Source organism: Ovis aries, chromosome 2 (assembly GCF_016772045.2).
Source record: "Ovis aries strain OAR_USU_Benz2616 breed Rambouillet chromosome 2, ARS-UI_Ramb_v3.0, whole genome shotgun sequence".
NCBI classification, from domain to species: Eukaryota; Metazoa; Chordata; class Mammalia; order Artiodactyla; family Bovidae; genus Ovis; species Ovis aries.
Window position 1 is genome coordinate 229,763,389 of NC_056055.1, and position 23,296 is coordinate 229,786,684.

The window sequence follows — 23,296 nt, forward strand, 5'->3', positions numbered from 1 at the left end:
CACTAGTGTTTTGTCTAATTCATATCTGTTTTCCTTTTCCTGCACATGAATCTTTCTTAAATTTCTTACGCACGGAGACATTGAAGAAGTAATAGTTTTTTAGGTTCACAAAATACGTTTTGATTTAATTTAGGCTCTAAATAAAAGAAGCTAGTTAATTATTTCCATAGAACTAAAAATGTAAGTACTTTTCAGGGCAGCAAGCTTCAGAAAATAATTGGTTGAGTAGATTATTTAATAATCACTTTGATAAACTTCATATAGTTTTCTGTGCAGGAATTGGTCTTTAAACATTGAATACTTACCCGTAAACTGTATCATTTTCAGAAACTCATTGAACCTTTGTTTAGATCTTTGGCTGATTGCTTTTCTTTCAACTTTTAACTCTGTATTGTCTTAAAGCCTTTTCCTTCAACTTTCTTTTTTTTTCTTTAAATTTCATCATTTACATAATTTCTGGCTGTCCAGCATTTAGAATGCTTTCATCTAGCTGCAGTTTTGGTGAATTTACTTCAGCTTTTCCTCTCCAGGCTTCCAACAGTAAGTTCTGTTGTCAAGTAGGCATCTTTTACTAATTTGTATGTTTAATGGTATATTTTATAGGTTTTTCAGTTATAGAATTTTAATCATCCTTTCACGATAATTCTCCATAAATTCGCACTTCTACTCTCCTCACTATTGCTAAACTCGGAGAACACAATAGTGTACAGTAACAGTTGCCTTAATAATTGTTTTTATTAATTTGAAATAACTTTCTTCATACAGATTTTAAAAACTTAGTATGTGCTTTGTTCACCAGTTCCTTGTAACAGATCACAGTCTTTTAAATACAAACATTTAGTTTTAATCAAAAACAGAGTTTAATTTCTGTAAGACATGTATTTGTTTTAGAATGTATAAAAAACTGATTGATGGAAAGTGTTTTTTTTTTTTTTAAATAGGGTGTAATGTCTCTTTCTGAAATACCTTTAAGTGCGTGTTGCTCTCAGTTTAATCTATAACTGTATATACATGTATCTATATCTACTATCTTGATTGCTGAAACTAATGTGTAGGTATAAAGAACAAACATCAAAAGTATTGCATCAGAAGCATAGAATGAATATATACTGGTTTTTAATATTTTGGTAGTATGTTAGGGAAGATTCTAGAATATAGAACAGTCTTTAAAATCTTAGTAGAATAAAATTGATGTTTTATTTATATTATTTATTTATTAAGTGCTCTTATTTTTTCCTTGAAATATGTTAGCATAATTTTACTGAAGACATTGTAGTGTTGTGTGTACATTAAATTATGTGGAATTGAGTAGTAGCTCTTCAAGTACAATAAGACTGAGTAGCATGGAGACTCTCCGGTGAATTATTTTGTTCATTCCAGGATAGGTAATTACACAATTACGCCATAGGAACTTGTTGCCCTATATGTTGTCAGGACCTTTGAAAATCTAGTTTTGTAGACTGTGAATGGTCATGTGTAGATGATTCAAGTTGAATGCCATTTGCCAATTCTTACTTTTAAGATTTTAGGATTGCTTATAGGAAACTTAGTTTAAGAAGAAATGATCATATAATCTATCAAAGGATATTGGGAAAGTCTAGCAGTTTCAAGTTTTCTGTCTATTCCATTACAGGTGGAAGTGCTGGATCAGTAAATGCTAATTTTGCTCATTTTGATAACTTCCCCAAATCCTCCAGTGCTGATTTTGGAACCTTCAATACATCCCAGAGTCATCAAACAGCTTCAGCTGTTAGTAAAGTTTCAGCGAACAAAGCTGGTCTACAGACAACAGACAAATATGCGGCACTTGCTAATTTAGACAATATCTTCAGTGCTGGGCAAGGTATCAAGCTTTAAAGAAAAGAATACAAATTTGTGTATTAAGCAGTCTTCTACATTTGGTTCTATTTATTAAATTCTGAGGATACTTTTCTTCATTGTGTATAGGTTTTATCTACACTAAATTTTCGTGACTATTCAGCCCATTTTGGATCTGAAATAACCACACGGTAGAAAGCCTAGAAACTAGTTTGTAAACTTCTAGATTTAAAAGAAAATAATTGACAAAAATTTAATTTTGTCTTAGCATGCTTTATTGTTCTAAAGGCCAAAAGGGCCAAGAGATGACTAGAGGATTATTTGGTGGTTTCTATGATGTATTAATTTTGAGCTATTTTCTATGACTATTTTAGTATTTATTTAAAAAGAAATAAAGCCTATTTGCAGTGTATTTTTATACCCAGTTATGGTCGTAAGGCTAGTATTTTTGCCTCTCAAAGTGCATAGTGTAGTAAGGAGAACAGCTGGGGTCTGCTTTCAGACTGGATTCTGATCTCTGAGCATGATTTCTCATCTCCCCACCAAGAGCAATAGAAATAGCATTCAACTTAAAAAGTTGTGTTGTATGTGTTACTGCGTGAGAGGTATTTAGAACAGCATCTGGCGCATAGTAAGTGTTACTTATTACTTATCTTGTTACTCTTACTTATCTTATTACTGTCACTTAATTTTTTTGTAAACAACCCTGGGAAGATGATATTATTAATAGATTGAGTTCACATAGGTCCAGCTTAGATGAGTGTATATGTGTGCTTGATTGAGTTGTCCCCATCTTGCAGATTTAATGTAGCAGTTTGAGAATTTTCTTCTTATATGTAACCTAGACATGTCATTGGTACCAGGTCTTAGTTTTTATTTCAGACAGAGTATTTTATTTTTATCAGAGTGGAATGTATAGCACCAAACTTGTCCAGTATTTTCTGGAGTATTTATTTATTAGGTAAGACTCTAGAATCATGTCCATTTATTTGCTAAGCTCCAAATCAGTTTTAAATTCACACATCATGGCAAATAAGTGCCAAGATAAGTTGAAAGGATAAGCGTAAGTTAAAATCTTTGATTTAATTTGTTTTTGTTTGTTCATAGGTGGTGATCAGGGTAGTGGGTTTGGGACCACAGGTAAAGCTCCTGTTGGTTCTGTGGTTTCAGTTCCCAGTCAGTCAAGTGCATCTTCAGACAAGTATGCAGCCCTGGCAGAACTGGACAGTGTTTTCAGCTCTGCTGCCACCTCCAGTAACGCGTATACTTCCACAAGTAATGCTAGCAGGTAGCTTGTCATTGTCTTGTGTTTCATATTTAAGCTTTTTTTCAACTTTGAATAATTATGTTGTTAAGTAATCACTATTTGGGGCTTAATTTAAAAGATTCTTGAATATTTTCCTAAGTTTGAAGAAAGTTACGAGTTTACGTTTTTTAGTTAAAATATACTCCTTGAGTAATTACCATAGGGGATTTACCATCGTTTTATATTTTTTATTTAATCAAAAGTACTTTTTCTCCTTGAATGCTGAAATATAATTTAGAGTATATACTCATCTTGAAATGGATGTGTTAAATTGTTAAATACAAATTTAATTATACTCAGAGAATCTGTTTACAGAATTACTTACTTTTAAGGTACAGTTTTTAGTCATGAAGATTAAACACTGAAAGTAACATGTTGTAGCCTGAGTTGTAAGTAAAGTTTTAGAAAGATTTGCACCAGAACCCAAGATTAGTCCTGTATCTTTTCTGTCACACTGGTATTTATAAATAGATGTATCTGTTTCAGTGTTTGTGTATGTATGGTGTAAGGAATTCTTGGCAGAAGAGAGTCTACCACATTTTAAAAACATTTGATCTTTAAAAACTCTTCTAGATTTTTGACTTCTTTTTGGGTCAAGGAAGCAGGCCCAGAAGTATAGGTGACTTATCTGTACAATGTCTTACCCTTGATTTTCCATTCCTATAGATTGTCTCTTTTATCCGAGTAACTTTTTTTCCCTTTTAGCACCTTTTCCAGAAAAAAATGATAGGATTGCGACACTAGTTAGTTGGGCTTATTCTCCAGTAACACATTTTCTGTATGGCAGATGGGAAAGATTGAATCCAAAGAATAAAATTCAGAGTATTTCTGTATTTTTGCTTTACTAATATTGACTACATTAGACATATAAAATAGTGAACTATAGCAAGGTGGCCATAAAGTCTGGAAACACAGGTATATGTAATGAAATGGTTTATTGATATTACATTATACTCATAATAAGTGCTCCCCAGAGTATAACACATGGAATATTTGAAGTACCTAAGACCCATTCCTAAGGTTTGTGAGGTTAAAACTAAATTCATAATAATTCTGAGTGGTTGTTTGTGTTTTCATTAATTGACATTTGTATTCATGGTATAGAAACTCTTTAATAGGTTAAGACTTGATGGTGACTTAGCATTGAATTATGGCTCCAGTGCCAGGCTGTACCAGCAGTCATCTAATAGTCATTCCTTGCTACCACACATTCAGTTTTACTTAGGAATATTTTTGATTCAGTTTTTATTATGAATATGCTTGATGAAGCAGTGTAAAGGAATTTGACTTTATTAAGTCTAGACCCTGAAACATGTCTTAATTTTCTCTGTATTGAAGTATGGTATGCATCGAGTAGTTCTGCCGTATACTGAAGTATAAAGCTGTCTTGAGGAAAATCAACTTATATGGTTTTTTGAGTTGTGGAATGAACCAGCTACTTGTTTTATGGAACACCATTTTTTTCTTGGAAGTATGATTGCTAAACAAACCATGGTTATTGAGATTTGGATATTTGTTAGACATTTTCTCAAAAATGAAATTTTAAGTCTGTCACTTTAGGGAAAACAATGGCTAAAATACACAGTCTCAAGCAGCTAAGTAGAATTTCGGAAAATTTATTAACCACCATGAGCTTAATATTAAGCTTCCTACTGCTTTTCTGATGACATGGATGGTGATATTAATGGTTGTTTTTTTATTTTGCGTAAGGAAATATATTGACATTTTGAAGATTGGCGTCAAGTATTTTCCAAATGATACGAAAGTAGTAAAAGATTCATTTAAAGTGTAAGATAGACTACTGGATGTTACTTTAAGAGTGCATCAGAGTTCATTGATAGGGTTTCAGATTCCATATCACAGCTGTTGCTGAGTCGCAAAGTTGTGTCCACCTTTGAAACCGCATGAACTGCAGCATTCCAGGCTTCCGTGTCCTTCACCGTCTCCAGGAGTTTGCTCAAACTCATGTCCATTGCGTTGATGATACTATCCAACCATCTCATCCTCTGTCCTTCCCTTCTCCTCCTATACAGATATGAGAGTTGGGCCATATTGCAGCTAACCTTTAGGAAATTGTAACTGTTGTTTCTGGAATGATATCAAGCAAGATATACATAGTTATCTGGAAAAGGTGTTAAAATTCTGTTTTGTTCAACTGTGATGCCACCTGAGGCCAGTTTTTTCTTCATATGCACCAAGCTAAACAACATATCACAACAAATTGATCATCTATTAAGCCAGCCATTAAAGAGACTTGTTAAAAGTATCAGATAATATTGTTATTTTCAAATGAATTAAAAATTCTTAAATTTCTGTTTTAATTGATGTACTATATATTGGTAGATATAGTATCGAAGCTCTTTGGGGTTCTTGTTTTTTTTAGAATGTAAATGAATTCTAAGACTTAAAAGTTTGAAAGCTGATGTGATGCATGATATGTTCAGTATTATTTTTTCCATATTTTATGGCAACCCTGTTGTTAGATTACCTTTGCTCTTTTCCCCCTCTCAAAATATGAATTCTTTCAATACTTGTTTTCAGTAATGTTTTTGGAACAGTGCCAGTGGGTGCTTCTGCACAGACACAGCCTGCGTCTTCAAGTGTGCCTGCTCCATTTGGAGGTATGTGTTTCTGGTATATGTATTGGTTTTTATATGGAGTCCAAATATATGTATATATTGTATTGCATTTTCTTAGGGATACCAGAAGACAATCAAAGCACCAGTTTATTGTTAGAAAGCTCTAATTTTCTATCTTCATAAATATATGAACAAATATTTTAAGTAATTGAATACAAATGCATTAGGATTTTATAGTGTATCTTATAATTTTTTAAAGCTACACCTTCCACAAATCCATTTGTTGCTGCTGCTGGTCCTTCTGTGGCATCTTCTACAAATCCATTTCAGACCAATGCCAGAGGAGCAACAGGTAAGAAATGTAAATTACAGAACAGTAAACTTTGGGAAAGGTATATACCACAAAGACACTATATGAAGAACATTAGAAAATAAGGTTCCTTTCTTACTGAATTGACTGTGAAGTGGATTAGTTTCGTCTATGAAAACATATGCTAGCTGAAAGTTTATAGAATCCTGGAACCTAATAGTTGAAAATGGACCATGGAAGTTACCTAGCACTCACCACTGAAAGGTTTCATTTTTTGGGTGTGGAATCAAGCATAGAGATGAGAGTTAAAGCCTTAACTCCCCACTGCCCATTCATGACAGAGGTGGTACTTGAACATTATAATTCTGACTTATTTGTTGATCAGGTTTCACAATTATTGATTATAACTCAATTGAAAATATGTGTCATGTTTTTTCCTTTGCTTGAGATTGCAAGGAATGGATGGATTTTATTATTGATACATGAGATCTTGATAATGAGGTATTTTTCCAATGTGTATCTCTTTTAGGGTTGTTAACATTTTTTGAGGGGTTGTTGAAACTGGTTTAATTTGGGATATAATAATTCGAATATTTTCTCTTTTTATAATTTTTTAAAAAAATCCTCTTTATCCCTCCCCCTCTTTTTTCTTTTTGATTCATATTGTAAGCTAGCCACATATTTCTTATATTTTGCCTCTTTGATTTTTGTCTTATTGCCCTGAACACCAGAGATATTTGCCAGTACCTTGGAGTGTTGGCAGGTGCATGTGGTATGACCCAGTACCCATTAAGCTGAATTTGTCGGTTTTTAGATTTAGATAACTTTAGAACTAAAGCCTTAAACTTGACTTAGAGCATATGTTGATGTGATATTTTGAGAGAGTAAGGTGCTTATAATATCACAATAAATTTGCGCCATTAAGAACTACTAATTACTAGCATATTGTTTTGTCATTGGCAAGGTTGAGAACTGTAATACTGAAAGTTTGAACCATAACTTCCATTTTCATATAATGTCTTCATTCATAATCTGTTGCTATCTCACAGAATACATGTTGTATAAGTATTTGAATTTTGCACATAATTTTTAATGATTTATTTTCATTCAAAAACATAAATACACTATGCTTAAACATAATCAGTGATTATTTCAGATTTCTGTTGTGTTTTGGACAAAATATACTATTCATCACTGATGATGTATATAATATTTCTGTTTCTGAGCATAGAATTTTGACTTCATGGAATGAATTTTTAAAATGTCTCATGACGTGGTATTTTGTACATTGTCTCATTTAGTCCTCTTAACTCTCATCAGATGTTTTAATCAGTCTTAACAGCTGAGATGACTGAGGCTCAGGGAAGTTAAGTGCATATGTTTTGGATACAGCCAGATTTGTGTTCAAATTCTGGTTTAGTATTTACTTACTAGCTAATCCTAAAAATGCTTTCTGTATATTATTTTTTTAATGAATGGAGAAAAAGTGAGGAAAATACATTATTTGCAGTAATAATAATAACTGTTGAGATGTTTAAAGCTATTTAACCCCATTGAAACTGAAGGATGGAAACATTATACCTTGACCAAGATCATGTTGATCTAACTCCTCTGAGCTTTATTATCTTTTTCTGTAGAATGTGAACAGTATTCTCTGTCAGGGATATTGTGAAAATTAGATGATGCAGATCACCTTGTATCGTCTTTGCATTGTTGTATAGAGTTGGGGTGTGTTTGTGTGTTTAGTCGTTCAATTGTGTCTGACTCTTTTCGACCCTATGGACTGTAGCCTGCCAGGCTCCTCTGTCAATGGAATTCTCCAGGCAAGAATACTATAGTTGTCATGGCCTCTTCCAAGGGATCTTCCCAACCCAGGAATTGAAGCCGCATTTCTTACATCTCTTGCATTGGCAGGCAGGTTCTTTACCACTAGTGCCACTTGGGAAGCCCATATGCTTGGTAAATCATTCCTATTATTTATTTATTTATTTATTTTTTGGTGATTGTACCTCCAGACTGGTTCTGTTATTAGAGTTAAGGATTATCACCCCCACTGTTATTTAGAGTACAAAAGTCCTTAAAGTTAAGGTTCTATATAAGATGTGAAATAATGTAAAGTGTACAAATTATATCTCAAAAAGCTTGTTCAGATAATATAAAGTAGTTTTAATATTAGTCTAAGCAAAATTTATTGAAAGGTGAATCTAGTATGTCCCCAAATTTTTATTTCAAGGTAAAATATCTTTTCTGTTGTAAACCATTTTGATTTATCACATTGATCATCTTATTGAATTGACTGAGTCAAAGTAAATGTTACCTTAGTAATATGTTTCTGTTGAAGCTGAAATATAAACAACCGTGTTTTATATCATCAAACTTAATATTAGTTCATGTTAGTATTGTTAAATCCATTTGAGGTAGCTTTTGAAAGAGGTATTAAATAATAGTTCTATGCAAACTATTTATAAAGTTTTGCTGATACATTTCATTCTTAAAATACACATTTTAATAATAATTTTTTTTTCCTGCATTTAATAGCTTTGGGGCCTTGTTTTACCACATTAAATAGAAACCTTCAAAATGACTGGCCAGTGTGGCCTAAGACTTTTTTTTTTTAAGATTCTATAATATTTAGTATTCTATTTTTCTAGAGCCCTTGAACCCTTTAATTAATGAAGTTAATATAATTTTATGGTTTTCAGTTATTAGGATATTCTCTTAAAACTCTTAAATCTGTCCTTTGCCCCTGAATGAGTACCCTTTATTTTCTGATATTCATTGAATGAATGAATGAATGATTTTAAGTGTCCCGTGTCTCCCCGCGCCACCCCCCCACACCCCCAACCTCCCCCAGCCAAGAAATAAACTTATATAAATGTAGAACCAAAAGAATCATGGTGATATCTAGCCAAGCATCATCATTTTATTACTTAGATGGAGCCCAATTAGATGGATTTACCTGATTAACCAATGACTAGTATTAGTCAGTGGCACCCCACTCTAGTACTCTTGGCCTGGAAAACCCCACAGACAGAGGAGCCTGGTGGGCTGCAGTCCATGGGGTCGCCAAGAGTCAGACACGACTGAGCGACTTCAGTTTCACTTTCATGCACTGGAGAAGGAAATGGCAACCCACTCCAGTGTTCTTGCCTGGAGAATCCCAGGGACATGGGAACCTGGTGGGCTGCCGTCTATGGGGTCGCACAGAGCTGGACACGATTGAAGCGACTTAGCAGCAGCAGCAGCATTAGTCCCAGAGTGGTTCTAAATCAGCACTATTTCCACTGGTTCCACTCATTTCACTTATAGGAAAGTAAATGAAATATATGTCTACACAAGAACTTGTATACAAGTATTTACAGCAGCATTATTCCTGGTAGTCAAAGGTGGAAACAGTCTTGGCTCAGCTGAGGTGGCTCAGTGGTAATCCGCCTGCAGTGCAGGAGACGAGGATTTGATCCCTGGGTCAGGAAGATCCCCTGGAGTTGGAAATGGCAACCCACTCCAGTATTCTTGTCTGGGAAATCCCATGGACAGAGAAGCCTAGCAGGCTCCAGTTCATGGGGGTCTCAAAAGAGTTGGACACAACTGAACACGGAAACATCCCAGGTGACCATCCACTGATGAATGGATAAAGCAAATGTGTATAGCTGTACAGTGGAGTTTTTTTTGATAATAAAAAGTGAAAAGTAATGATATGTACTGATACATGGTACAGCATGGATGAATCTAGAAAACAGCAGGGAAAATAAAGGATACTAGTCACAAAATGTCATATAATGTGTGATTCTATTTATAACCTGTCCAGAATGGACAAACCTATAGAGACAGAAAAGAGATGGGGCAAAATGGAGAGCTGATAGGTGGGGAATTTCTTTTAGTGAGGGGGATGTGAAAATGTTCTAAAATTAAATTGTAATGATGATTGTACACCTGGTGAATGTGTTTTTTAAAAACAAAACACTGAATTTTACCCTTTACGTTGACAAATTGTATGATATATGAATTATATCTCAAAAAGCTTGTTAAAAACAAGTCTAAAATATTTTGATAGCAGCCCAGGACTAGGCATCAATGTTACAGATTGAGTATTGTAGTTAATACTAGTTAACAATCATTGTTGACTAAAAGTCAGGTTTTACCAAAGCGTATTATGTAGAACATGTCTCCTGAGGTGATGTTAACACAGTGCTTCGTGGGAAGGGGTTCTGTGCCCAAAAGCATATGGGAAGTGCTGAGTTAATAACACAAAATTGAACCAGTATTATTAATGCACGATTTCTCAGCGCTTGTAACATGCTCTAAGAAAGGAGCCAAACATAAAGTGACCAAGCTTGTTTATCACAGAACCCTTCTATCTCAGTCAACCTTTTGTTGAATTTATAAGAAGCTATAAACAGTATCTTTTAAGTTAGCAAGAAAAAAGAACAGATTCATTGAATATTTACCCTGTAGTACTTTTAATCATAGCAGCTTTGTAAATTAGGTATTGCTGTATCTGCCTCTCCATCCGTTGTTTTCAAAGGAGGAAACTGAGGCTTAAAGAAGTTGTGGTGTCCTGTAATTAGAAAACAACAGAACCAAGACTCAGAACCACTTTCACATCTCAGTTGTTTTCCCCCAAATTTAGTTAGTTAAGTATGCTTATTTAAAATGTATGGACATGTATTTTTAGAAACAGTCCTACTCCGGATAGTTCAAACAGTGGTTCTAGTACTTAACCTAAATTTGATCTCTGTTGAGTACTTTTCTTTACATGTAACCTGTCTGACCTCAGTCATGCAGGTTAAGATCTGCACGGGATGAATTTCTCTTTTCTCTCTCTTTTTAGCCATCATATTTTAAACTGAAAGTGCTGCTCACCTTTCTAATGGAGTCCACTGACTAATTTTCCCTGAATAATTTGTTCCCTTGAGTTATCTTTACTAGTTTCTAGTTAATATATGGAGTTGAAAATAAAACAAACATTATTCAGGTGCTTTTTCTGAGATTTGACTTTTTAAATGCTAAAATGTAGATACTAGATCATTTTAGATGATTCTATGAATAGCATTTTAGGGTGTAACTACTGAGGCCTAGAAAATCATTTTATGTATATTGTTGCATCTTCATGTGAAAAAAAAAAGTGTTAGTGTTTACTTAAAAGCTGTATTTTCTAAATGTTTCTTTGATATTTGTTTTTCTGGTATTATTCTAATCTCTTTGTTTCAAATACTGTAAATACTAGTATCATGAATTATAGTTGAAGTAAAGACTGTGGGTGCATTTTTATTATGTATTCTTATGCTATCTCCTTTGTAAGTGTATTCTAATTTTAGAATTTTTAAATGAAACAAATTTACTTTTATTTTGACAATAGTTAATTGACATTGGTCTCTTTATGGCTTTCCATAAGGCCTTTCTGGAGCAATGCATTCTCAAGTGTTTCCTCACGCTCATTTTGGTAGGTGGCCACAGCTAATATCTAGGTTTGTGTGGCAATTTGTCTACCTGCTTGTGGAAGCTTCTGCTAGTGTTCTGGATCCCTGCATGTGAAGTTAAGTTTTTTCCATGTTTTAAAATGGAGTGGGCATGGATGTGTGGCATTGGGAATAACTTATATGTTAAAGTTACATGAAAATCTCCTGTGGTAATTTGTTTTAATATTGAAAAGCATATTGCTTACCTCCATGGTCACATTAGAATGTTAATAGCTTTTTTGATTATTTTCCTTAAGTTTGAATTCATAATACTTTGAGTGACACACCTTTTCTATGTACCAAACCATTTTACCACATTATTCCATGGAGTTTGGCTTTGCTTAACTGTAGCCAACTTTTGCTTTATACTGCTTTCTTAAAAAGTGAGCTGTCAAAGTTGTGTCAGTGTATTGTTGTCTGTTCTGAAACCCTTCTGTTTCCCTTGCAGTGTGCTTATTATTCTTTAATTCACTTGCTTCCCAGTGGCTTAATTTCCTTTTTCTTATGAATAATAAAAAGTAATATTTAAAATTTTATGATCTAATTAGGTTCACTGAGGAGAATTGCACTGTTACAAATATTAGGATTATGAGAATTACTTTAGCAACATCCATAACAGATTTTTAATTTTTTAATTAAAGATAATTCTATAGAGCACGTGTAGTGTTAATTTCAGTGCCTTAAGTCAGCATTCAAGTTGGTAATTTTTTTTTCTTAAAATCAGAAAATGCAATGAATTATGTTGTTTGATAACATAATGCTGAAAATGCTTCACTATGTAATTGCTAGTGTTCTGTATTAAAAGCAACATTGTTGGCTCTTCTTTCCTAGAACATATAGTTGAAAGGTTCTATTTTGAATCATTAGCAAAAAGTACTATATTGTTCTGTTACTATGTGTGTTTTTATATGAGTAATATAATAATGTGAATTCATAACTCATTGTAAGTGGGGGGTGATGGCAACATACCATGTGTGTGTGTGTGTGTGTGTGTGTGTGTGTATGTGTATATATGTATATATATATATAGCTGTAGTTCACACACAGATTTCCCCAACCTGTGAATGAATGCTTCATTCCATGAAGTTATAGTGACTAGATATGGCAGGCCATGGTAGTTATTGGGTACAGTGTCATTAATCCCTACATTCTTTGCCTCTTTTAAGAATGCCTATTTCACTTTCTGTTCAGTTTTTGTGTACTTTGCCCCAGTTTCTATAACTCTTTGGTCCTAATATTATCTTCCTTATACCTCTTATGCAAAGAAGTCTTTGTTTATTTATACTTTTCAGAAAAGGAATGGGAGTCCATATAGTTTAATTGTGTTAATGTTTTTATTAGGATTATCCCCCATCCATTTTTTGACTATGGTTACAAAGCTGCATAGGTTTTGAGTGGCCTGCCGCAGACCCTATTTCTCTTTTAAGTTTTATTTTTAAGTGAACTATTTTGCAGAGGTTTTTCCAGGAATACATGTACTACATTATAGCAGACAGTTCACTAGATATAAATGTTTCACTATTTTGCCCTGTATAACAAAGCAAAACTTAAAATGTATATACTAGTATACATGTGAATTGCATGATGATGGACTTTAAAAGTAGACTGCTATTTAGACTCAAATTTATATAATTACTTTGAGAGGTTTACTTATTTCAAATGCTAGCTTTATAGCTTACATTAAACTATATGGTACTAAAACTTGCTATTAAGTTTGTTGGGGTTTGGGGATTTAAAATACATCTTTCTGTTTTTAAGGTAAATGATGTCCATTTTACATTGCTGAGTATGAGTATAGACAACCTCCTTTTTTGTTCGTTAAGTGATCAGCCTTTCCTTCTCCCGCCAGCGGCGACCTTTGGCACTGCATCCATGAGCATGCCTGCGGGCTTCGGGACTCCCGCTCCCTATAGTCTTCCCACCAGCTTTAGTGGCAGCTTCCAGCAGCCAGCCTTCCCAGCGCAAGCAGCTTTTCCTCAACAGACAGCTTTTTCTCAACAGCCCAATGGTAAGAGCTAACATTTGGCTGGTGCCAAGTTCATCGTATGTATCCTTTATTTATCATAATTTGAATGTTTGGACAAAAAGATTTATCTAAAGAATGCTCTAGTGTTATCTAGTGAGTGTTTATTACATAGATGTAGAAGCCTTTGTTGAGTTAGGCCACAGAAAATAGAGTGATTTAGTAAGTTTTTATGATCAGATTACAGGTTTGGGAGTAATCTGAGACTAAAGAGCACCTCTTCTTTCTCAGGATCTCCAGTATCTTTCTTGTATGTTCTGTGTTATAATATGCTTCTTGATTCTAAAAGGAAACTTTATAGACTTGGAGTGTTTGCTTTGCATTTGAGAACTGTTGATTTTGTTCCATTTATTGTATATATTTTGTTGTTTGTTGGTGGTGGTGATGGCATAGACTAAAGGTAACTGTATTGTCGTTCGAGTTTGTTACTTGTTTTCAGGAAGATTCACTAGAGAAAGTTTTCAGTTTTGTTTCTGTTTTTGTTGTAGTCTTTTTTGTTTTGGGTGGATTTTGCTTGTTTTTTGGCCGTTCATTTGCTGAAGTTTGAGATCCCTGGATCACATCCCCTCTTAAATAGTCAACAAACTCATCTTTTGATTAAATTCTTTGTCAGCAACTTACATAGCTGGGACAGACTGGAATTAACCATTTCTGGGGAGTCGACGTAAACTCTTTAAGACGTGCCACTGAAATTTTTAACTTACTTTGAAGAACATGAGACTCAACAAGTTAACATTGATTTTTTAAATTATTGTTGCTCTGGTGGGGATTTTTCTGAAACTCCTTGATTGTTGCTCAAAGGTATAGGTTATAATTTTTTTTTTTTTTTTTTAAACAAGGTGCAGGTTTTGCAGCATTTGGACAAACAAAGCCAGTGGTAACCCCTTTTGGTCAAGTTGCAGCTGCTGGAGTGTCTAGTAATCCTTTTATGGTAAGTGAGATGCAGTTTTAAGCACTTTGTAAGTCATTGCATTGTTTTCAGAGTGGGAAAAGCAGGATGTGATTCTTCCCAGATGCAAGATTGTACAAATTGAGGCAGCCATTGTGCACAATCGTTTGTTGATTTAAGAAAACACATTAATCAGCTCGAAAGCAAAACACTGACAGTAAACTATTGTAGACATGAAACTGGTATGCTTTCTTATCAAAATTCTGCTTTATGAGAGGCTGCCGATTCAGTGATCAATGTGCAAAGGGAATCCTGGAGTCATTTGGTTTGAGTTGTAAATGTATGTTTTAGGACTAATCCCTTCTTGGAATCTGTTAACAGAATTATGTGAAGTAATGGATATAAAAGATACAACACAGTGCCTGGAAACCTATAGTTGTGTTATAGTATGTTGCTAATAATAGTAATTGTTGTTCAGTCAGTAAGTCATGTTCTAACTTTGTGACCCCACTGACTGCAGCGTGTCAGGCTTCCTGACCTTCATGGTCTCTCAGAGTTTGCTCAAACTCCTGTCCATTGAGTCGGTGATGCCATCCAACCATCCCATCATTTGTTGCCTCCTTCTCCTGCCTTAATAATAGGAATGAATAAATATGGTTGCCAGTAATTATAAAACTCTAATCTAAATTGGAGAAGGCAGTGGCGACCCACTCCACTACTCTTGCCTGGAAAATCCCATGGATGGAGGAGCCTGGTAGGTTACAGTCCATGGGGTTGCAAAGAGTCAGACATGACTGAGTGACTTCACTTAATAATACTTAATCTAAATACTATTAATTAAAAAATATTATTTTCTTATTTTCCCACACACTCTTGTCTGTCTGTTTATTTTGTCTTATGTTTTCCTTTAGACTGGTGCACCAACAGGACAATTTCCAACAGGAAGCTCATCAACCAATCCTTTCTTATAGCCTTATATAGACACTTTACTGGAACGAACTTTTACATGGTCACATTACATCTCTCCGCCTCTTGCACTGTTGTCTTGTTTCACTGATCTTAGCTTTAAACACAAGAGAAGTCTTTAAAAAGCCTGCATTGTGTATTAAACACCAGGTAATATGTGCGAAACAGAGGGCTCCAGTAACAACTTTTAACCTGTGAATTGGCAAAAAAAAAAAAGTAGCGGTATCATGTATATTAAAAATTGGCTAATATTAAGTTATTGCAGATGCCACATTCATTATGCTGCAGTACTGTACATATTTTTCTTAGAAATTAGCTATTTGTGCATATCAGTATTTGTAACTTTAACACATTGTTATGTGAGAAATGTTACTGGGGAAATAGATCAGCCACTTTTAAGGTGCTGTCTTATATCTGGAAATGAATGACCTAAAATTACTTTAACCATTGCTACTGGAAAGTTAAAGTCAAAATTGGAAGGTTTTAGTCATTCTTGAATTTTTCCTTTCTGAAGAGCTCTTCTGTTTATACATGCCTAAATTCTTTAAAAATGTAGAGGGATACCTGTCTGCATAATAAAGCTGATCATGTTTTGCAACAGTTTGCAGGTGAAAAAAATAAATACTAGAAAATATGCTATTGTTTTGTGTTCTTGCTGCAATGCCTTTACCAAAGTGGCCTTAAATATCAGTAGTGAATTGAGAACATCTTGAATTCTTAAATTAGAGTTTCAGAAGACTTCTAGTGACTAACTTTTATGTCTAAAAGCAAATTTTATAAAAAGGCCATGTAGAAAATTTATTAAAACTACTATGACTGCTATGTTTAGGAATATGTCAGTGGTAAAGCATTTAATGTAGCTTGTTAGATTCACTGTAATCCTTCTAATTTCTTTGCAACTTCTTAATTTTGTGAAAATTTGTATATATGAAGAATTTGCATGTATGTGTATTTACAAATTTTTTTAAGTATCTTGAATTCTCAGACTGCAAAAGGCTTATTTTAACTATTGATTTTTTTTTTTAATATTGTCTTTTGAATGTATTGGAAGCAGACATGCATTAACTGTGACATGATTGCACCTCAGTTTTTTTTCTTTGAACAAACTGATATTAATAGGACATTTGTTTATGTTCATTTCTAGGGGAAAGAAACTGGAACCCAGTGTTACCTTAAAGTTATAGAATACTTTGTTTAAAAAGGCAATGATACTAATGTTTAGTTATATCTTTATGTTAATATTCAAGTGAACTTAATTAAATATTTATATAATGCCTGATTCATCCAGTGATAATCTGGCAATCTCATCAAAACAACACAACTGAAAAATTTGTAATAGTTGTTTTTTTTTTAATGCCTTTGAGCACCCCACAGAAGTCACAAAGTCCATATGTTAGAGTTCATGTTTTTATGTGAAATTCTGATTATTAGATTTCCCAGACCGTGGCATATTAACAGTTCAGAAGTTATGGCTTGAAATGAAGGAGATATAATGTATGACAAGCATACACTGTCGAAGACTAGTTAGTGTAGGGACAGCCAGCCCAGTTGAGAGGGCATCACTATATACACCATCTTCTGAAAATTGCCTATTACTGTGACTCTGTGTCATCAAGAAAAGGTGAAATTACATATGTAAATATGTAATACATGTTTGAAAAGTTTTCTTACAATACTTAAAATTGTTTTTAAAGCTTTGGTATTAAAAGAGGTGAACATCAGTTTCCTCAAACATTATTCGTGCTGAATACCTTTTCAAATGGTGACTACAGGAGTTGTTTTCATAGTATATTAAAATCTGTGTTGAGTTTTAAACTTCTTGAAGCATTGCTGTCCAGTGCATATCTAGCTGAATGTATAGTTGTCTGAACTACTTTGATCAGACTGGGAAGTCTCTGCCCCCTTTCTGAGCAGTATGCCTCTTCTCTTAGAATTAAATGAATGCTGCAAAGGTCTGGGTGTGTGTTGGTGTATACTTGAAATTTCTCCAAATTTTTGGAGTCACCTTCCAGCCCCCTCATGGAGGGAATACTTAAGAGATGTCTTTGAATTCCTATGTTTTAGATTGTATTGGGTCCCAATCAACTCTTGTACCAAGTTATGCTATATTGAAAGCCACTACCCAGTTAACCTACCAGGCTTTCCATCTAAGAAATAAGTAAATTAAACAGTTGTTATTAAAATAATTTTAAAGACTATTTTTTTCTGGGTAAACCTTGAGGTTTGTAATTAAGTGGAAACTCTTGTTGACTTTGAATGCTATAAAATCAAAATGCTTAGTGTAAGAAGTGATCCAACTTTAATGTGGATTTGAATCCTCACACTTTCATATTCAGATTTGCTTCTGGTTTTACATGGACTATCAGAACTGTGTTGAACAGTGAAGAGGAGAAAATACTCAGTGGTAGCAACATGAAGACGCAGTTTCCTGACTTACTGGTTGAGTCATCTTCTCTCCTTTTGTGTTTGCTCAGGAAAGAAAATTTTCTTTTAGGGTGACAAGCTTTATTGATTACTTTAAAAGTGTACTTTACTCTTACTTTTGTGAAGATAGAGATCAAGTAGTCACTTGCTTCCGCAGAATAATTCTTTCTGTAAATTTGAAGAAGCACATCAGTGCTTGCTTTACTTTTGAGTTGCCCCAGCTCCCAACATACATCCTGGTTGGTACAGTTCCTGTAAATTGGTAAAATGAAGAGAATAACTTAACTGGCTGCTTTCCAAACATTTTGGCCTCAGGACTATTAACTCTTTTTAGTTATTGAAGATCTCCAAAAAGCTTTTGTTTATGTAGCTTGTATTGATCAGTATTTGCTGTATTAGAAATTAGTACTGAGATAGTTTTAAAACATTTATTCATTTAAACGTAACAATAATAAACTCACTACACATTAACATAAATACCATTTTTGATGGCAAATAACTGTTTTCTACAAACAGAAGACCATTGTTTTACATTTTGCACATCTCTTAGAAAATCTGGCCCAATAGAATCAGTGGGATTCTCATACTACTTTCACATTGCAGTTCTTTTAAGTGACATAGTGTGTAGGCACTGGAAAACTCTACCATGCACTTGTGAAACCACGAGTGAAACAGACAGCATTTTAGTATGCTGAAAATAGTTTTGACTTTGGGTTTGGGGGGGACCCTCGGGGTTTCTCAGACTACAGTGGTTTGAGAACCACTGCACAACACTTTAAATTTGTATTTTTCTCTGACAACGATGTTTAGTTGTAGTGTAAATATACTGCTCCCTGAACTTCTGAGTGTTTTTGTTGGCTTGATGAGAAAAATTTAAATTTCAGTTGAAATGGCAAACTTTTTAAATGTTGTTTTCTGGATTTTCTTCCTTTGATTTTTATGTGAATGTGTTTCAGTAATGATGAAATTGGTGAATATCTCATTTTTAAAAGGAATATTCCAAGTTCTGGCTCTTGTATATTAGTAATTGTTTTAGAATCATTTACTCTTTTGACCACTTTGAAATTGTGGTATTCTTTTGGGAGAGTGTCAGATAGCTATTTTAAAATTACACCTTGCTAAAGAAAGTTCAAAAATGAAGAATAATTTCTTATCTCTCCTGTGTTTATAGTTAAACAAAGAATTTTAACTTTGTGTATGTATGTGCATATATATATTGGGGGAATGAAAATAAGATTTCTCTAACCTTCCAAGACATCAGCTACAGTTAAAGGAGTGTGTTTACTTCTTAAGAAAGAAATTTGCTCTGGGTTTTCCCCCCAGTGGTTTTTTATACCTTGTCCATTTTTAGAGCGAACACTTGTTGTTTCTCATTTAAACAGAATGTTTTAAAATTCTTTTGAAGACATTGTGACTTTGTAAAAGGTAGTTTATGATACATAGTCATTCACCTCTCCTGCTGCGCTTGGCATACAGTAAAACGTGCTGCTGTCCTCAGGCCGGCCTGTGCCTTGCTTCTTGGGCCTCTTTGTTCGTATGTTTGTGCTCCTGCTCCAAACTCACATTCAGAATGACTCACCTCATCTTTGGCCTCCACTTGCAGTCTCAGGTTCATATCAGAAAGTTAATCTCTGCGGGACCCTATAAAGATGTATTTCTTTAAAGATATGACTTGAAAGTAATAATGGTGACGGTATTACAGAGTGTGGTTTATTAAGCTCTTTTAGTGTATCAGAGACTTGCTAAATGCTTTTCATGTATTATCTCATATGGTCCTTAAAGTGGGCTCATACTAAGGATGAAAGAAGCAAGGCATTCGGCTAATGACAGGGCTTTTGCTCTGGGGAGCAGGTATTTTATTGTTGGATTAAGATGCTCTCACATTTATGTGTAAGCAGATTTTTTAAAAATCATGAAATTCTAAGAGAATCTCTTTCTATATCCTGTATACCTAATAAAAATCATTTTTAATTTGGATACCATTCATAATTTGCTGAAATTAGTAGTTTATTCTCTAGGGTTTTATTTAAACTTTACAGGTAAATTCATGAGGGTAAATAGTGGGTCAGGTTTTAAAATAAAGAGACATGTGAAGTATCACAATAACTCCTATTTTGTGAAACATTCCAACTATTAAGTGTGTGCCCTAAACAGTAGTAAAATTACTTTTGAAAGGGTGCTGTTACTAAAATGTGTTATTGTATTGAGTTTATATTTATTAGTTAACTTTTTCCTTGTATATTTTAAAACATGTCATTCATTAAAAATTTTATGTGGTATATATGAACAAATGAATATACGACCAAGATGTGCTGGTCATATGCTGTGCTGGTGAATGCTTTTCTCTCATGAAAAAGTGTCCTGTTCTGTAGTACTGACTGATATATGTGATATTAATACTCTCACCATGGCTGATTTCAGCTATTAGTCTGATGTTAATTAAATTAAACTTGGAGTTAGACACACCAGTCTCACTTTGCCGGCCAGCTCCAGCAGGGCACAGATGGGTAATTCCACAACCCAGTTCATTAAATTTATTGGCTATTAGGTGATTGTATGTAGTATTTGAAGAGCCTTTTGTGTTGTTAATTCAGTAAGCATTTGAACACTGGTTTACTTAGGGCTTTCCTGGTAGCTCAGACAGTGAAGAATCTGCCCGCAACGTGGGAGACCTGGGTTTGATCCCTGGGTTGGGAAGATCCCTGGAGAAAGGCATGGCAACCCATTCCAGCATTCTTGCCTAGAGAATCCCGTGGATAGAGGAGTCTGGCCATCCACAGTCCATGGCGTCACAAAGAATTGGACATGACTGAATGACTAAACATAGTAATTACTTAGAAGTCTATTGGGCACTGAAGTATTTAATCTGGAAAGACCCCCAAGTGTTGTGAAAACCCTGGTTTAAAAAGTCCAATTATTGTTCTAATGTAGAGGTTGCACATTTATGGCATTTACTCTGAATTTTCTCTGCAGTTGTGTTTTGTTTGACCATCACAGTGTTTTAAAAACTTGAATTTTGTGTAGTTTGAAGGGTGTTCGTACTCAGCAAGGTGGCCACTAGCCTACTACTATAAATTTTCTGGGCCTCAAACGTTCAAAAATGTTTTAAGGCCTTTGAATTGGCAAATTCTGAGTAGACATAAAAGGGATCCTCTTATGCCAGCTCTTAACTGTTCTGATTTTGGAGTCAGTTCTGTAGGATTTGAATTTATGATGCTATTTTTTGGTGAAGACTCTTGCCAAAAATGTATTTCCTTTCAAACTCGATAGCCTCTATGTATTTTGCTTATTTTATGCTAATGGAGGAAAATTCAACATACTTAACTGTATTTTTGAAATCTAGGGTCGTTAAACTCACAGGGCTATGGAGTTTAAAGATTCAGGCTTTTGTAACCAGGAAAAGTGATCCTAGATAAAATATTTTAATTGGTGATTCAGATGTTCATTGGTTAATTTCTTAATTGGTTCTCTGGAATCTTAAATAGATATTATCCAAATTATAGTTTAACCAGTGAGACTTAAAACTTGAATTCTCACCTTTTTTCCTTAATCTTGAGGGACAGAGAAAGCAAACAACCCAGAAGCCTTCTAATTTTGACTAAATAATCATTAAGTAAAAGGCAGGAAAGGATTGTGAATTAATGTTACCCAGTGTTTCATAGAATGCTGTGGGTGCAATCAGGTTTTTTAAAGACTTTAAAGGTTTTTTATATGTTACCAAAATATAATACATGTTTATGATGTTTAAAAATTATGCAATATATAAAGAGGTATAAAGTGGAAAAGTGTGTCTCCTTCCTGTGACTCTATTCCCACATCCCAGAGAAATACAGTTACTTGTGTTTTTGTATAGTCTTTCAGAAATGTTATCATTTATTTTATATACTTCTTTCTCTCTCTATATATATGCCTCTTGCTGTCCTCTGTTGTTTTAAATGTATGGTTTTATAACTTGATTCTCTTTGTTTAACTTGGTTATTTTTCCATATTACTACATCCAACTCTAATTCATTATCTCTTTGGAGCTCCAAGATTTCATTATATGGATGCCCCTTTTGAAGAATATTTGTTTATAGAGTTTTTCTACTTAAAAACATTGTTAAAATGAGAATATCCTTATGCATATATGAAGGTTAGTCATGAATCTGCCTGACTCTAAACTCAATAAAATAGACATCATTCAATTTTGAATCTCACCTGCAGATTCAGTATGACTGTCTTAAAATAAGATGTTTGAAAAATCTCATACTTTTTAATTGAACTGTGAAGGCCTTCAGTTGGTTCATTGAAGATTGTGCAAGTTCACATCTATTTAGCACCTTAATTTTAATTTTTCCATGACCCTTGACGTTTCTAAACATTCAAGGTTTGGAACTATTTTCTATTACTACTTGTTGGTATTGTGCCTTTCCTTATCTACATTAGCTTAGAATATACCTTATTTTTGAGATGAGAACATAGAATTTAATTTGGCAAAATCTTTTGGCACAACCACATGTTTTATTTATTACTTCTCCAAAATTAACTCCCTTTGCCTTAGAAAAGACTTGGGTAATAACTGAAAGTTCCAGTTCTCATTCCTCACTAGATTATAGAGTTGAGAATTTCTTTATTTGTGTTTATCATTAGTCAAGGACAAGTCTTTGTTTCTGGAATCGTTCATGAGAAATGATATCAGCACTTAAGGCTTAAGAATAGGGAATGAGATAACTGAGAAATCTGAAAGAAAGAATGAGGCCCTTTTAGTCAGCAGGGCATATTTTGGAAGATGTTTTGATATGACAAGATTTATGAAGACCAGTCTTAATTGCAAGAGGTGGTCTTAGGTATTAGACAAAAACAGGTTGATTTCAATTTTCCTTTCAAATATATGGTAGATATATTTGATTTGCTGTTCATTGTGAAACCTTGTTGGAATAAATTTTTAAAAATAAAGACTCCTGAATTTATGTACCATTTGAAAGTAGTAGCCTTTTTCCTTTGATCACAGAACATAACAAGACATCTGGAACACTGAAGAATAACATTTTTTTCCCTTTTGTCATGCATGTTTGTTCCTGCCAAGCACATGATGCATCTACTTCCAACCTTAATTTCTTTGTTCCATTAGTTGTATATTAAGAGCAACTTTTGTCACTTTCTCTTTGCTTTTTAAATTACAAAGCATCTGTTTTTTAAAAGCACTTATTTATTACTGAGTTTCCAGTACTGATTCCCCATCCCCAGAGGATGACATTTTTTCTTGAAATTCATATTGTTCTAGCTTGATTTTTAAGATAATGGTTTTTGCAATTAGATTTTAATTTCTCTACTACCTATTGAAATTTAAAAGGCACATAGTAAACTATCTTTGGTTCTTCATACATCTAATTTTATTTCCTGGTAGTATACCATTATTTTTTGTGTCCCAATTCTGTGCATTTTTGTTGTTTAAATTAACTTTCATTAATCATCAAAACCCAGAAGAAAATTTATTTTCCTCTGAATCAGCAGCTACCACTACTCTCTCCACCCCTCCCCTC

The 23,296-nt window shown here is 33.9% G+C and overlaps 1 protein-coding gene across 5 annotated transcripts in view; it reads left to right on the plus strand.

The window, feature by feature from the left end:
• Positions 1 to 22,737, plus strand: part of AGFG1 (ArfGAP with FG repeats 1) — an 85,463-nt gene extending 62,726 nt beyond the window's left edge. Inside the window, exons 7-14 of one of the 5 annotated variants that reach the window (XM_027965263.3) lie at positions 1,634 to 1,843; positions 2,926 to 3,106; positions 5,666 to 5,745; positions 5,963 to 6,055; positions 11,409 to 11,456; positions 13,322 to 13,480; positions 14,335 to 14,426; positions 15,296 to 22,737. In XM_027965263.3, the coding sequence (XP_027821064.1) occupies positions 1,634 to 1,843; positions 2,926 to 3,106; positions 5,666 to 5,745; positions 5,963 to 6,055; positions 11,409 to 11,456; positions 13,322 to 13,480; positions 14,335 to 14,426; positions 15,296 to 15,355 (923 nt within the window). In that variant the 3' untranslated portion in view covers positions 15,356 to 22,737. The other 4 variants (XM_027965265.3, XM_027965264.3, XM_060411351.1 and 1 more) reach the window with 4 other exon arrangements.
• Positions 22,738 to 23,296: the final 559 nt, after the last annotated feature.